General features: G+C 43.9%; 1 protein-coding gene across 1 annotated transcript in view; it reads right to left on the bottom strand.

Moving 5' to 3' along the window:
• The window catches only part of MYL3 (myosin light chain 3), a 36,891-nt gene that overhangs the window by 14,067 nt on the left and 6,170 nt on the right, over positions 1-16,654 (bottom strand). The window contains exon 2 of the mRNA XM_086741686.1: positions 258-285. Within this exon, the coding sequence (XP_086597812.1) occupies positions 258-285 (28 nt within the window). The remainder of the gene's footprint in view (positions 1-257; positions 286-16,654) is intronic.

The following is a 16,654-nucleotide window of genomic DNA, read 5'->3' as shown; positions in this document are numbered from 1 at the left end:
GCAGAGAAGTTGATGTTTTCTTTAATGAAATTAGTACCTAATCTGTATAGTGCATGACTTTCCCCTTTTTCTCTTGACCACCTTAACAAGGCACTTGGAGGAGGGATGGAGCAGGAGCAAAGCCATGAATTAAAGCATGGGAGTCAACTCCTTTCCCAGGGGAGCTCCAATACCACATCCGTGTCCGCCCCAGCACTTGCCAGCACCTCCCAGTGACGGTATTTACTGTGCACAGAAGAGAAACATATCTTCCTCACCTTCAATCTGATCAGGGGTGAATTCAACCTGGAAGAGACAAAGACTGAAAGTCAGATAAAAGCAGAAAAATGAAGAACATAAGAAGAGTGTTGAGTTAGTCTCCGAGTTACAGTTCTCAGAGCTTGTGGGATCCATGAAAAATAATGACTCATAAATCTAATAAAATAATTTTATAGAGGCAGTAGATTCTTCTTCTTTTCTCCTCCACTTTCCATGTTCAACAGCCCCACCTTTAGGACCTCTTCCCCCACCACAACACTGCAGATTCCCTTTGTCCATTCTTCTGCTGCTCCTGTGCTCCTGCTGTAGTGTCCTTCTCCTATCCCAAGTGACTCCTCAGTGCTGATACCCTCTCCAGGTATCTTAGCACCATGGCAAATCCCAGGCTACTTTGCTGAAAGGATTTTATCTGTAGACAGATGGGAATCTACTATCCATAGTCTTTTCCTGTAGAAGAACTAGGGGATATCAAGTGAAGCTGGCATGAATCAGGCTCAAAGGAAAGTGAAGGAAGTGGTTCTTTGCTTTTACAGCTGAATTGTGGAAAGCTGGTCATAGGATACAGCAGATGTTGAAAGTCTACATGTGTGTAAAGGGTGACAGGACCATCTCCTAGAAAAGAAACCCCTTTCTGTACATTACCAAATGGACAGAAATACTTAGCTTAGAAAGTCTCTGCTTGATGTTTAGAAGACTGTTTCGGAGGAGTTTTTCCCTGTTCTTGTACCTTTTCCTAAAGCATCCTCTGATAACCGCAGCTATGCTATACTGGACAGCTCTGTGGACCTTGCTCTGGCTCTGCCATCTCTGTCTTGTTTTCTCATCACTTCATATTTCCCCCTTTTCCCAAATTTTAGGGTTGTCCCACTCCCTGTTTTTACATGGCACTGCACTCTTGCGGCACTGGACTTCAAAAATGTTCCAAGATGTCAACAGGCTACTGCTGAGCTCAAAGGCAAAGGGAGGAAACACTATGTCAGAACATGAGGTCCAGGCTTCTGAATGAACAGGTCCAGGTCTGCAATGTGACTTTACACCAGAATTTACATCTGCTTCTCAGGGAAAACCCAATCTCTGCTGATAGAGACATTCCTGCAGTGCAGGAATTCTGGCAGATTGTCCTTATGGTCAATACATAAACAAAGATAAACCATATTTTGATATGCATAAACATGCAAATGCACCTATGCAAAGCATACACTTGGGACACAGCTAGCAGTACATGAATGCACACTCTTGGAAGCATTCCTCTGTGGACACATATGACCCTTCACTCCTCCTCAACACATGTACAACCCCACATATTTTGGGTCAGAATTTCCTTATGAAGCTGATCATCTCTCATTGCTTGGTGTCATGTTTTGTTTCGTGGTAGCAAAGTGGAACAAGGGCATAGTAAGAACCTCAAACACAAACTCCCTGTTTCCTTGTCTCAAGGTGAAATGCAACATGAGACACCCCTTCATCATCTACTTGGGATTTTCATAGTATTAAAGCATGGAGCTCTCCAGCCAGGTTGTCTGTGACACGGCAGAGCATGACACAACCAACATCTTTATTCTACCCAGGGCTCAATGGACAGCTCCCAGATGTTCTTCTCACTCCAGATACCCTGAGCAGCAGAAGGACCTCTAGCATTCATGGGTCACGATGGTCTACAGGGCAGATACAGACAGCCCCAAACCCATAATTCCTGCCTGTCTCTCCCTGCCGTAACATTTCTGAGCATCTTCTGTCTTAGGAGAAGAAAGAACCAGAAAACATCTGGTAGACTTTGAAGGCTGGATGTAACACTCATCCTGCAATTGTTGAAAATCAGGCCACTATTTTTGTGTTTACCCTGTTCAATCTTTATCTGAACTAGCTCGCTCAGGGGATTACCACTTTGTTTGCAATTCTCAGTCATGATTTACCTTGAATGAAATCCAATTAATAAAATAGTTACCTAAGTGGCAGCCAGGAAGCGGTTTGGAAGGAAACATTTAAAGAATGCAAGAAAGGAACCTCCAAAACAATAGCAATGCTCTTCCCTTTCCTAATACATGGTGGGGTCCAAACACATCTTTGTCATGAAGATTATAACCATCTAGGTTGGGTCCTATCCCAAATCCACATGCCTTAGTTTAATTAGAAACAAATACCCATCGGGGAACACATTCGTACAGGTGCATTGTCAGCAGCAGCCTCATGCCTAGTGTGTCTAATTGTATCAAGCTTTGAGAATTTGACTGAAACCAATCGTATATTGAGTTTATTCAGGCATCGATAGCCAGTGTGGGTGAAACGAGGACAGAGCTGCTGGCAACTCGTATTTAAATCACTATGATGGATGGTTCTTGGGAAAGAATTCATCTCAGCTGCGCTAAGATGTAGACATCCAGATGTGTCAGAGACCCCACATTCGCTTTATACCAGCAGAACGGAAAAGGCACTTCTAGGGTGTAATTTGGCTCAGTTTAGGTCTATACTTGAGGAGAAGATGAGTTATGTTCTCCTTTTCACCGAGTGGATCAATCGATTCTACAATGACAACAAAAAGAGTGTGGGCGACCAGCACAGACGTAGATGTCCTTTTCCGGTGAGTCCCAGCCAGAAAGCGTGAGCTAGCCCTTTGGCAGACTGTGGTCCAGGAGAAACTGTGCCAGAGCAAAAAACGACGATTGCAAATTCCCACGGCTGGATCAAAGGGAAAGTTTGAGCTGAAGGGCTGAGTGTGCTTCACCTCTAATCATGGCCCCTATAAAACACCACTCAGAGCTGAAGGACCGTGTGTGGCAGCTGGCAAGGCAGTGGCAGATGGTTTGACCAGACCTACCACCCAGGCACAGCTTCCTCTCAGGAAAGCTGCAGAGATCTGTGGGTGGTGGCTGCTGCTATTTTCTCCCCTCTCAGCACATACCACCATGGAGTTGTAAGGAAAAGCGAGTCATCGTTTACCCAGCCACAAGGTATCATCGAAGATGGAAAAAACTTTGAGCTATATTTAGACTGAAGATGACTGGGGTTTTGTTTTACCTCCTTTCCTGGTTTCATCTGGAATAGAGTTAATTTTCTTTGTAGTAGCTGGCACAGTGCTACGTTTTGGATTTAGTTTGAGAATAATTTTGATAACACACTGCTGCACAGCAGCATCACCCTGCACTTCACTGAGCTCAGTCAGCAGAGCTGTCCTCACTGCCCAAAGGTGGAGGCTGCAAAACCTCCTCAGAGGGTTAATGTGAATTTTCTTTCCCCGATGCAACTTTACATTCTTCAGTTCCTTGGAAGTAGACTGGGATGATTTCCCTTGGGATTTGTTGGTTTCTTTATTTACTTGTTTTAAGTATACTGGCACTTCAGAAGAAATTAGTTTCCCCTGGTATTTTTTCTGCTGGCAACTGAGGTTTTAAAGCAAGGATATTCCTATGAGTGCCAAGTGTCCACAGCACCAAGGCTCACAGAGGAAGTATTTGGTACAAATCCATACGAGAGACAGAGCTAGTGGCTGATAATCTCTTTCCACTTGTCTCTTGCCCTGCTGTGTGAACTGTGCTGCATGCTCTTTGAAGAACTCAGATGTCTGAATTAAATCCTTTCCATAACAAATGAGAAGTGTTATGTCAGCTTTCCTGCTGTTTTAGCAATCTTGGCTGGGGTTCATCACCTGGTCACTGGTGGCATCAGCTGTAGTCCTAATGCTACTGTCTTCTTTGCTTGAACAATGACATTCAGCTGGTTTTGTCCCAGAGACACCAGGAGGGATTCACGCACTCCTCAGTGCTGTTAACGTCATTCACAGCTTCATATCTCGGGGGCTTTTTTTATAAACCCATAGTATCTCACTCAAGCACATAACTCTGTGCATGATAAGTCAGACGTAACTAAGTCTGAAATAAGTCCTATTAATAAAACTGTTGTTAACCAGCCCTCAGTAGGTTATCTTGGGGGAAGCATTTAGACAATGCAAGCAAAGACCCTCTCCAGAAAAGAAACAATATTCTTGTTTGGTAGTATTATGAGGAAACCTGATACAAATAGCAAGGTTTTAACTTAGCCTTGATAAGAGAAGGAGAAGGGGCCTTTTTTTTTTTTTCCCATTGTGCTCTTGGGAGTCTGATTTAGGAGAAATGCAGCAGATGGAAAGAGGCCCAGAAGGCCATCAAGATCAGTATCGTCATGTTGAGGTTACATTCGTATTTCACAAGCATGTGTTTTTTTCCACTAAGACCTTTTGAAAATTATTAATATGCATCATCCCCATCATCCCTCTCCCATCACTTTCTGCGCAGAGCAATTGTCATAGAATCATAGAATAGTTTGGGTTGGAAGGGACCTTTAAAGGTCATCTGGTCCAACTCCCCTGCAAGGAGCAGGGAATGATGTATATGCAGGAATTATGATGTGCGTAAACTCCTCCACTGCCCATGGGCAAACCTTGACACATAGTCAAGTCTCATATAGCTCCATCCCTTACTGTTGTTTGATAGTCACTCCTGATCTCTCATCTCCTCTGCCTTCTGAAACTCTTTTGGTACACTTACATCTAGCTCCCAGGCTTCCCTAAGCACTTTCCTCATTATTTCTGCTCAGCTCATGGTCTGATGAGGGGGAAGGAAGGGTACAACATACAGACACTTGACTAGTGTATGAGCTGTGACACCCGACAATACAAGATGCTCCACCTGGTCTTCATGGGGAATAGCTAAAATATAACGAATAGAATAGAAACCCAACCGTAAATCTTTACTGACACTCCATGTTTTCAGTTTTATGTTTGGTCCCCAATGTTTTCAGAATAAAAATTATTTCAAGTTGGAATGAAATGACAGGTATTTTTGGAATGGCAGAAAATATATTGTTTGGGAGTCAAACAGAAAACTGAATTGTCAACCTTTTAGCACACCTAACTATATTGATAATGAAAGTCAAGTGAAGATAAAAATGAAACATTATTTTCAGATGAATTAGTGAAGCCCTTCATTAAAAACTTTCTATTTCAAGAATAGGAAAATGAGGCAAAGTCTTTGTCAAGGTCATGCAAAGGATATTGCTACATGAAGAAATACACAAATATTTTTTTTCTCCAGCCTGCACTCTTCTTCACCAGAAGATGGTAATGTTGAATCTTCCTTTTGTCTGGGTTTCCTAAGAGCTGAAAAAAATACAGCAGTGTATGACCATTGCTCCTATTATACCTTTAGCTGATATTATGGCTTCCAAGTCCCTACTTTATTTTGGAATAAGTCTGGATGACGTCTGCCACGTTACTGCTTTCAGTTCACCTAATACCTCGAGAAGTGGATGCAAAGGCTTCATGGGAAGGAGTGGTGCCTAGTTTGGGGTTAGGAATCAGAGATCTGGGTCTCAGAGTCACTCCATGGGATGCACCCAGGTGGCAACAGAGGTGGAGGCAGGGGAGACCCTGAGGTAGGTGCGTAGCACTAAAGGTTATGGGGTGGTGAGGAAATGTGGAGAGATGAGATCAGTGGTGCAGCTAGACCGAGAAATCAATTTGGGGAACCCATGAGGTTCCTACCTGAAGGAAAGAAATAGAACACAATCCTGAACCTCAATACCTCAGACTACATATACTCAGCCATAGTATTATGCTCTGAATCCCCACTGAGTGAGGAAACGCAGTCTACGGGGCACAGGTTTAGCTTTACACTAAAGGACGTGCAGGAAGCTCGTCCAAGCAGGTGATGACTAAAACATCCTCAACTTTGGTGCTGATGCTCTGCATCCCCAGCCTGAGCCAGAGTGCTGGGTGGCAGTCCCCTGGCAGGGTTTCACATCCCCTTGCTCCTTGCTTTTCTGTAAATACCTTCTGGGGTTGAAGGAGCAGCACGCTTTTCAATCACTGTGCTTTTCCAGCTCTGGTAGTAGCCTATAAATTGGTAGCTCCCTTTCTTGGATGGGGAATGTGTTGCCACAACTTTCCGGAGCACAAGGGGAAATTCCAGAGCCTCGACAGGAGAATGACACAGCCGCTTTGGAGAACGGAGACAGCTTCTGGCAACGGCCAGCACCAGAAATATAAAACACTTTGTAGACTGACTGTTCTGCCTGTGGCCATATGGTTTTGGATTCTCCAACAATTTATTGACAGCTGGCTTCCCACCTTCTCTGCAACTCCCCCGTTCACCAGCCTCACCAGCAGATGTTTGTTCAGATGTTCGCAACCATGGAAGAAATTATAGAACCTAAAAAATACCCTCTGTTAAATCCGGGAGGGCAGCCTGCGGTGTAGGAGAGGTCAGACGTTGCCTGTGCTGTCTGCTTCAATTAGAAAATAGCTTGTCAGTTGGGTCTCTGATGCAGAAGAAAAGGACCCCAAGGATACAGCTTGTGGATCCCATTGCAACACTTCCTAGGGGCTTCAGGCCCTCAAACCTCCTGGTAAGTGAGTGCTAAGAAGGAAGAGGGCTCACCTCCCAACCCACATGCATGGGGACAGGTGGACTGCACCATTCCACACCCAACTATGGGACAGCATTGCACTTGTGCCCCTTGCAACAAGATCCTCCTAAGATAGAAGGTCTCAAACAGGACAGGGAAAATTAGTCACCAGATAATACATTTGGTGGATATGCTATGTTGGAAAGTGCCCAGGAAAAGTGAAACACTTGAATTTAATTGGATGAACAGCTTAAAGTAAGGAAAAATGAGATATTATTATTATTTCACTTATTATTTTGACATAAAAGCCTTTCCCTTTGTCTTACATTTGTAAAATCAAATGTTTTGTCCTGCAAATATTGGCAGCTTTTTCTTTTCTTTTTTTTTTTTTTTTTAATTCTAGATGCAAATATTTTTACACTGGAATGGCATATTTCATGTAAAATTGACTTAAAAAATCCCACATTAGATCACTCCAAACCCTACCAAAACAATTCTTTTTGGGCTGAACAAATCCATTTCGAGTTGCCAAAAGAGAATTTTTGTGGGTTTTTTGTGTATTGCTGAAACCTCCTCCTGAAAATTCAAGCTGATTTCTTCTAATATTTTAATTCCCCGACCAAGTGTAAAAACAACCATCCTTTGCTGAACTAATTTTGCTCTCAGATGACACAGTTGTGTAACATCTCTAGGTTGCTGATTGACATGCCAGTCATGCTAGTAGTGAATGAGACCATGTGAGGCACTAAACTGGCCTAAATGAAATGAGTTTGGTGGGTCTCAGGCAAGATGCAGCAGAAAGGCATCTGTAAAGCAAAAACCTCCTGGGAACAAAGGAGTTGGGCTTGGAGGTGGAAGTTGAAGCTTTTGCTCATACCAAGCGTCGTTCCCCCAAGAAAAAATATATCTTGGCAAAGTACCTCCACCAGCAGCACCAGCCATCACAACCATCTCCCACGCTTTTCTTCCTCCAAGGTCTAGTCTAACAGTGTTTTGTAGCCTAGCGATACACACAAAAGAGCTTCAGCATCTTGGGTAGAAAGTATTTTTTCCCAGAATACCCTGATACAACCCTACACAGAGCAATGCAATGCAAACATTGCTCTCTCTCAGCTTTGTCCCAGAGGCGTTACTTTTCTCCATCATCGGCATTGCAGTCATCACCACCCCAAGCCCTCCCGGGGATGGGATGATACCAATTGCCAGCCCTCAGCAAAGCCAGTCCATCGCCACGTGCTTGCAGCTCCTGCAAAGTCAAACAGTAGTTAGACCCCTTTAAAATGTCACACTCCTTGCCCTGCAACTGTCTTGGAAAAAAAAAAAATAGGATTAAGCTGCAAAAGAGTCACCACGATAGCGCACTGGCAGTGGGAAGAGCACTGCTTTTGTTTCATGAAGCTGGCAGGCACAGCGCGCATGCCGCTCCCAAAATAATCACATTGTAACCCGGCCTCGGTTTCAAATGGGCCAAAACTTCCCCGTAGCAAATCTATGAGCGCAAACTAATATCTGCCATACTTCATAGTCTGGGGGTTGGTTTTGGGATTTTTTAAAATAAATTATTTTCCTACGCAGGACATTATTCATAGCGAGCTGAAAAACAGCGTGCTCTGATCTCCCTGTGTAACCGCAGCCGTACTGGATGTTCCTGCCCATCCGCAGTATTACCAGGGAGCTCGGGTCCAAAAAGCCAAGCCCCAGCTGGGAGGGTGATCAAGATGACTGTTATTTTGAATCCTGCCCTTTTATCAAAATTTCAAATTTTGAGGAAAAAAACGAAAGAAGGAGAAATCCTGTCCCTCTCCCTGCCACCATCACGAGTTTTTCCTTTCAGCTCAGCCTACTGGGGTCTTTGCTTGATTTAGAAGTTTATTTATTTATGTAGAAAGAAGCCAAATCTTCTACAACTGTAATTGGAGCCGACATTTCAGAGTTTTGGTTTGGGTTTTTTTTCGGTCTGCTTACAACAGTGTCAATGTCCAAACCCTGATCGTATTAACAAGTGCTCTGACCCGTGACGGTTTTCTCCGGGCTGTGCAAGCAGAGCCTGTGAGATGACACTGAAAAACATGTTTCTCCCAAGAACCACGAGGTCTGTGCGTGTCCCGCAGCCTCGGTCCCCAACGCCCTTCCGCGCTCCTCGCAGCCAGCTCCCGCCTCTGGCTCCCCATATGCGAAGATGCCGTTGGCGGACTCCGCCATCGTGTCGATAAAGTGCTGTCACCAAGCAGTATGGCATTCAATGACATTTTGTTTCTAGATGGAGAAGGGTGCATTTGGGGGGGATTTCTTTTTGCAATCATTAAATCAAAGAGAGAGCATTTTTACCCCCTGCCAGGCTGTGACTGTTATCTACTACTCAGCACTAACCACAAACACTGAAAAGTTAGAGCTATTTCCCTTACCAACATTTTATCTTTCTTTTTTCTGCTTTTTTTTTTTTTTTTTCACCCAAGCACTCAGCAGTCGTTGTCAGGTTGCTCTTAACCATAGCTGTGTTCTCAATGATGCCTTTTTGCATTTTCCTGCTCCCCATCACTGTTTTTTTAAGGCTGAGTGGGTGATAAACCCATTTGTTTTCCTAAGATCGTTCACAGGAGAGGTTTTTCAGCCATATCTGCCCAGTGGCTGCAATGTTCTGCTTCTTCTCAGAAAACACTATGAATGGATTGTCACTGTTTTTACTCTGGGCTTTGGATACCTCAGTTGGTGGGAGCAGAGCAGCTTTCACAGACTGGAGGCTGGGTTCCACCTTCCTTCCCAGAACGATGCCAGCAGGATGGGCTGTGGGATTCAGCTATCCTGTACCTGTTGGAGGGCTGGGAAGGTGGCACTGGTCCCCGAGTTGGCCACCTAGGCACTTTGCATGGGTATGGTGTGTGCTTTCTTGGACAAAGAAAACAAACTGCATAGGGGTGTGTGCATGAGTGTAAATGGTTGCTCATCTACATATATATATATCTGTATATATGTGTGTATTGATCCATACGTGTGTATGAATACACATAAATGCGCAGTCACATTTCTTTCCTATGTACCTCTATTCCCACATGCACATACTATATATTTTTTACATATACACTATATATTTTTTTATATATATACATATATACTTACTAGACATAAATATGTGTAACACAGAATTGTAGAATGGTTTGGGTGGGAAGGGACCTTTAAAGATGATCCAGTCCAACCCCCCTGCAAGGAGCAGGAACATCTCAACCGGATCAGGTTGCTCAGAGCCCCGGCCAACCTGGCCTGGGATGTTTCCAGGGATGGGGCATCCACAGCTTCCCACAGAAAAAAAATTCTTCCTTCTGCATAATGTATGCACAACTCACATTCACAACCATACACACACATCAGCCCAGAGAAACCAGAAGTGAGAGACGATCGTTTAAAGGACCAGGATAAATCTGCACTAATCCTTTAAAATCTAGGAGATATGATCTTTTGGATGTAGAGCAAAGATCCTTGGATGCAGATATTCAGCTGGGATAAATCCACACGGGTGCATGCGTGACTGGAGGGGGCTATGCTGATTGACTCCCTGCTAGGAATCGGGCTGTGACGTGGACAGCGTTCATGAGCAAAAGCCGCTAAAGCTCTCCTGATCCCTCTTATTAGTGGCAGTAACACCCAGTCCCCTGGCTATAGCTGGGATTCTGGGAAGCCACTATCCCATCAAAGAAAGCTGGGCTGCAAGCTGACCGCATACCCCGAGCATAGCACAATGGTTTCAGTTTAAATTTAGTTGAGTCCCTCTTCTGTCTGTCTGCTTTTTTTAGGATTCAGATTGCAGTTAGGATGGGAGTGAACAATGCCATGTAAGCCGCATGCATACAATGAAACATGAAATTAAACTTAAGAAGGAAATTTGCTTGGGAGGGAAAAAGAAACATTCTAGATATTATATTGGCACTGCCCCTCTACTAATATTACTTTTATTTCCTTTCCCATATTTCTTTCCGCTTCTTTATACTGGCCAGCATGTGACAATTTTATACATATATATATATGAGAAATATTGTTAGGAAATATGCTTTGACGTTGCTTTGTTGTTAATGTTTTTTGTAATATCTGGGCTTTAACCAATTCTTTTGCCACTTGGAAACCTTACAACAAAGTCTAAGCAAACAGATCAGTCCCTGGGCTGGGGGGGGTAAGAAGATGGAGGTGGAGGAGCTCACTGCTAGTCTAACATCAGAAAGCGCTATGATTTTAGAATATCCAGAGCCACTACAGCTTTACAGGAGGCTGGGGTGATTTCTGACCCAAAGTCCAGCCTGCCCCTGAGAAGGGAGGGGGTGCAGGACCAGGAGAGAAGGCAGCACATCATCATCTGCTTCTGACTCCCGTCCCCATCCAACTCACGACCTGCGTGGCTCTGCTCCACACAGGGAACACCCACTAATGCCTTTTTCCACAGACATCAGGGAAAAATGCACCCAGGCACCTCTGCCCGAACACTAACGCCTTTGCAAAAGTTAGGGGAAACCCAAAGTTTCTGTTTCTATTAAGAGTCACTGTTCCTCCCCACCCCCTTCCCTCCTATAGCCACTCTCAATTTTTTTTCCCCTTGTCCAAGTTAAGATTTAACCGGTTTACGACAGAAATGAATAATCAGTCTCTACAGCCCAACTTTCCAGCAGCTTGGGAAAAGTTAGCACTTTGGCCAGGGCCTTGTGCATGCTCTGAGCCGTGCATTTAATTTAAATTTAATAGTTATTGCACGTTACACAAATGGCGATTAAAACCATATTGATTGAGGTTTAGCAGCTATGTGAGAAATGCAGATCTTATTACAGAGCTGCTCCGTATCCAGAGTGTGCTTTTAATAACTGCCTGCTCATCAAGAGATGGGTTGGAGAGAGGAAGAGGAAAAGGCAAGGCCGGGAGGGACGATGGCAAGGCTGCAGGTTGGGCAGCCTCCACTCACAGCACAGGATCTCCACATCAATATGTTTCTTTCTTCCCCATCCATAAATTAAATAAAATCTACCTTATGCACAACTATGGATGTGCAAACAAGGCGACAGAGGCCGCATCCACACCACGTGCTGGAGAAGCAGACAAAGATGTTGGCTGAGATTTCGGAAGATAACTTTCCATGGCAGGATGTGTTGCTGTAAGGGCTTTCTAAGTCAGGACCTGCTGCCGAGCCGCTTGAAAACCCCAGAAACTGTCAAAACAAGGCTCGTTTGTTATTCTCTCATCTCCCCCTTTTCAAAAAGCTGCAAAGCTCATTCGGGGGCAAACAGAAATAAATAACCTCTTGTGTCCTTTTAATGACTTAAAAGAGAAATCGAGACGGGAAAATAATAAGTGCATCAAAATCACCCTGCTGAGAGCAGTGCAAACCTTTTGAAACTAATTATTTGCTTTTGCATGATCCTTTGCTTTGCACCATTTGCACAATTTGCATGTTTCACACAGAAATGAAAAGCAGGCTGGGAGATACTGCCGAGACAAGGGGTGTATAAATAGCAAGGAAGACAGATAAAGATGTGAAACATGCAGAGGTACATGGGGAAATTTAGAAAGAGACAAAAAAAACCCTAGACATGCTTGCAGAAAACCTTATTTTCCATGATTTCGAATGAATCAGCAAAGCTGGGCTACCCTTGGGCAGGGTTTTACCCAGTGCCACAGGCTTTTCTTCTATATTAGGGAAATAAAGTTAATGGTGTTTAAGATCCTCTACAGAAATCATCTCCTTTCCATGAGAGACCAAGCAAAGTCCAGAAAATCCTGCTGTGCTCCTCAGAAAGCTGCACATTTCTCTTCAAATGCTCCAAGGCCTGAGAATTCAGTAATGCTGCAACTCTGAGCTATGTAAAATAAAACGGGGCATATGAAATTTGACAGGTTTTCATCTCTACATCCCTCAGACCAAGCTGAGCTGTTTACAGGTTTGGGTTTGTACATCCCTGTGCCACAGACATCAGACATTGCAAAAAAGTTATTTTTTTTGGCAGCTGCGTAACAAAGACTTGGAAGAGGAAACTGCCCAGATTTTTTTTTTTTTTTAACTTGTACTACTACATATTTTAGGGTGCCACTGAGCAGTTTCCAAATTTTTGGGGGAAATGTCGTTTTGATTAAGACTGAAAACAGGTTTGGGTTTTGTGTTCTACTTGATGACAGTTTTATTTGGAAATGAGGGAGAAAAAATGTTCCAGATTGGTCAAAATGTTCTCTTTTGCCCAAATTGGACTAATTGCAACTATTAAAAATTTCTGGGTATTTTTTTTTAATATAAGAAGGAAAGAATCCTCCAAAATTAATAGCTGCTTCAGATCAAAAAAATATCTGAACAGGGAATTAACTAAAAAAAAAAGCTGAAACTGGTAATTTTCTTTATGCTTTTCAGATTTTACAAAGTCTTTATAAAATCTGTATGTATTTGCAAAATATTCTGGTACCATCAAACTGCACTTTTCAAGTCTCCCCAAAAAGCATTTTTACAAGAAACATCACCCAGCTCTGTGAACAAGAGAGATATACAAAGATAGCCAGACTTTTGTTGGCCCAGAAAATTCATCTGGAAAGCTCCTTCAATTTCCAGCACTGTTCGGTTTTGGCCCTAAGAATGAGTGGAATATACCACAAAGAAACCCTTCTGTGGCGTTTTAATGACTGCTTGCTCAACGTCTTACTATTTCTTCGCCGTTCTGCATCCTGGCCTGAGTCTCTTGGAGATCATCTCCTTTGGGGGTGCTACAGCCCTGGGGACTTGAGTCATCCCACATCCCCTCTTCTGATGAAACTTTTCACTGGGTCAAGGCTACAGGTTGCTTCCTAATGCTGAAATACCCATTACGCTTTCAGGCACTGATTAATTTCTATCAAGCAAGCTGCCAAATTCATGTCGACCTGAGGCTATCTGCTCCGAAGGGGTGGGCAGGAGGGAGAAACGTCCTCTCTCCACTATTAAAAGCTGCCCCAAAATGGCCAATCTGGCTGGGAACATCCTGTGCTTCCAGAGTGACATGGACTGTGGTAAATAAAGGAGTGAATAAAAGAGTAGAGCTGCGTTTAGAGGCATACTATGGCAGCCTGGCATTTGAATTATGCTTATCTCCGGTGTCCATCCAGAAACAGCGAAGCAAATTGCTAACGAGGCATTATAAGCACGACCATCACCTGATTTTTGTGTTCAAGGTGTGTCTCAGCCTGAGAAACAGAACAGCCTCTCACAAGCGAGGAGGCTTTGGAGGGGGAACAGAGATTGTGCTGGCAGCCCTGACAGCATCCTCCAGCTGAGCTTCCCTCCTCCGCGCACGCTTGTGAGTGTGTAACGTGTGTAACGTCAGGTCTCTGCACGTCCTGCTATGCAGAGGGCAGGAGGTACGGTAGGTTAAAACACTATTTATGGAGGAAAAGCTGTCCTGAATTGGGAAGGGGATCGCTCCAGGAGGATGATCCTCTTCCAGTTCCCACCCAAAACAATTGCTGCCCACTACGACCTGAAAACCTCAGGTCAGGTTTTTCCTAGGAAGGACCGCAGGTTACCAAAGTTGGGTTCCCCTCAGCTTTGAGGGAATGATGGGTAGGGAGGATGCTGGATTTTCTTTTAGATGCAGCAGAGATTTCCCAGGTTCAGGACCCTGCAGGTCTGTTCTCCTCCACGGTCAGTCCAGATAAAGCAGGTGAATCTCTCTTTTTTTTTTTTTCTTCCTTCCTTTCTTTCTCATTGGGCCCAAAATGTTTTTTCTTAACCAAAATCTTTGGGCTCAGTAGAGTTCATCTGGGTCAAAATCCGCATATAGGATGTCAGATTAGATTATTAAGCAGCTTTAAGCTCTATAAAACAAGTAGTTGCCACACTCAGTGACATGAAATGCTGACAGAACATGCAGAAGCTTTTGGCCTTCTTCACTCATCCTCATATTTCTCTTTGGTGTAGGCTGGGCAGGGCAGAAAAACCTGGTTCTCCTGATTATTACAATTGAATTGAATTTCTCCTATTTTATTCATTTCTGGTTCCTCTCCTGTGCCCATCCCAAGGGTATCGGGGCACTTTGGTTCATTACCTTTGCAGTGCAAAAGGACAGTGAGTCACATGTTAACTAGTTGTGGAAACTTTTAAATAATGCAATCCAAGCCTCCAGAGGGCTTGAGGTAGCAACTCAGACTTGTTCAGCCAAAGGTTTTAGGGTAGAGCTCCTTTTTTTTTTCCACTATAACCAGCTGAGATAGACATCTCATCTAAGCTAAATGTCTATGTTCCCTCCCTGGAGGCCAGGCTGGGCTTTCTCCAATTTCAAATAAAGGTTAATCACATCCTAAGAGAGATATCTGATATTTAAAATACATGGCATCTGTAATCTTCCTATGGAGTTTGTACTGTTATGATGCTAAAAAGGGAGTTGTCTCTATGCATCTGAAGATCAATGCAATTTTTGAGCACACACCTAAGAGGCATTCATCGCTCACTAAATTAAAAATAAATCACAATAAACTTACAAAAGTTCTCACACCTTGCCAGACCACCGATCTGTAGCAAGAACAGTGAGTCAGACGCAAATCCTATAAAAAGCAAAAGGAAAAATTTCCTACTGACTCCCACGGGTTTGCAATGGGTTCTCTTGTCTTTGCTAAAATTTCAGTCGTTTTCGCCTGGGGCCTTCTCAAGACTCACTACTCAAATTTCTCTGTGCTTGAAAGGCTCAGGAAGAAACCACTGAGAGAAAGAGGCCCAGCATGGGCTCGGTTTAGCCTGACAGGTGCTTGCCCACTTCAGAAACCTTCAAATATGTGAGCACAGGAGGGAAATTGCTCTCTAAAAGTATTTCTGCTGAGATGCACTGTAGGCCAATAATAATAATGATGATGACAATGGGAATTTGTAACACCTGGAAGGAATGAAACCAAGGAAAAAATAGTTTGGAGAGAGAAAGATGACAGGGTGTTAGGAGGTTCAATGCATACGGTGGCCACCTTCACCTGATCTTGGAGGCTCAGGCATAAACGTGTAAAGAGTTCCCACATCATTGTCAAGGAAGACTTGACCAAACTCTCAACGGGATCCAACATTCTGAAAGGTTTTAAAGTGGGCAAAGACTTCCATCCCCCAAACATCTTAGTAAAGTATAACATGACTTATTCCTCCAAGTTGGATATGATACGTGTGTGCTGCATGGGATATCGAGAGGCTTTCTCCTGAATTAGAAGTTTCTCCTGTTGTAATTTGGATGCAGGTCATCATCCCAGGTCATCATCTGCTCTGAGACTCAGAGAAATGGTTCCCACACTGAGTACGGTGCTGCCCTGTACCACCTTCTACCCGATGCCCTGTTGACACAGCTGTGCTCTCCTGGTGTAAAGCAGAGGTGAAACAGGTTGGGGAAACGGCTTTGAAGAAACCTCCTGTTGTCTCTGCACCAGAGGGAAGGGGTTCTTCGATATGTTGAGATTCAAACCATCCCAGTGCTGGGATCTCCTAACCTTCGCCCAGTAAATGGCTTTTTCTGGCAAGAACAGCCCTTCTTTTTCCTACGCAACCCATGTTGTGTCACACTTTCCATGGGTCTGCGTTGCAAAGGACCTTACACTCCTGCCACCAGCCAGCTCCAAGCTTACCCACTGCTGAGCCTCACACGCCAGAAGGGATGTGCACCTATAAGCTCATATCCCGTTTCCCTCACGCATCCAGGTAAAATTCTTCTTTTGCACACTCAAAATCTCTCTCAAGTGGGCCAACAGCTTTCTTATTCACAAAGAAGCCTTTTTGTCTACAAAACCCTTCACCCCTACACCCACCCTCCTTCTCTTCTTACAGAAGTCAAGGATGTAGCTAAATTCCTCTCTCTGAATAAAAGGTACATTGAAAACTTCTCACAGAGCTACAAAACTCCAAGAAATCAGGGCACACACCCCATGGCTACTGATTGCTCACACAAACTCCTCAAAAACGTGACTACAAAACCTGTCTCACACACGCACCTCTTCACGCTCAAAGGTGGCACATGCTGCTTCACCCTCTCTTGTACACACATTCATCACTCCCAAAAAC

Source organism: Chlamydotis macqueenii, chromosome 2 (genome assembly GCF_036417535.1).
Source record: "Chlamydotis macqueenii isolate bChlMac1 chromosome 2, bChlMac1.mat, whole genome shotgun sequence".
Classification (NCBI taxonomy): Eukaryota; Metazoa; Chordata; class Aves; order Otidiformes; family Otididae; genus Chlamydotis; species Chlamydotis macqueenii.
Note: the sequence above shows the minus strand (reverse complement) of the source record. Positions and strands in the feature narration are given on the sequence as shown.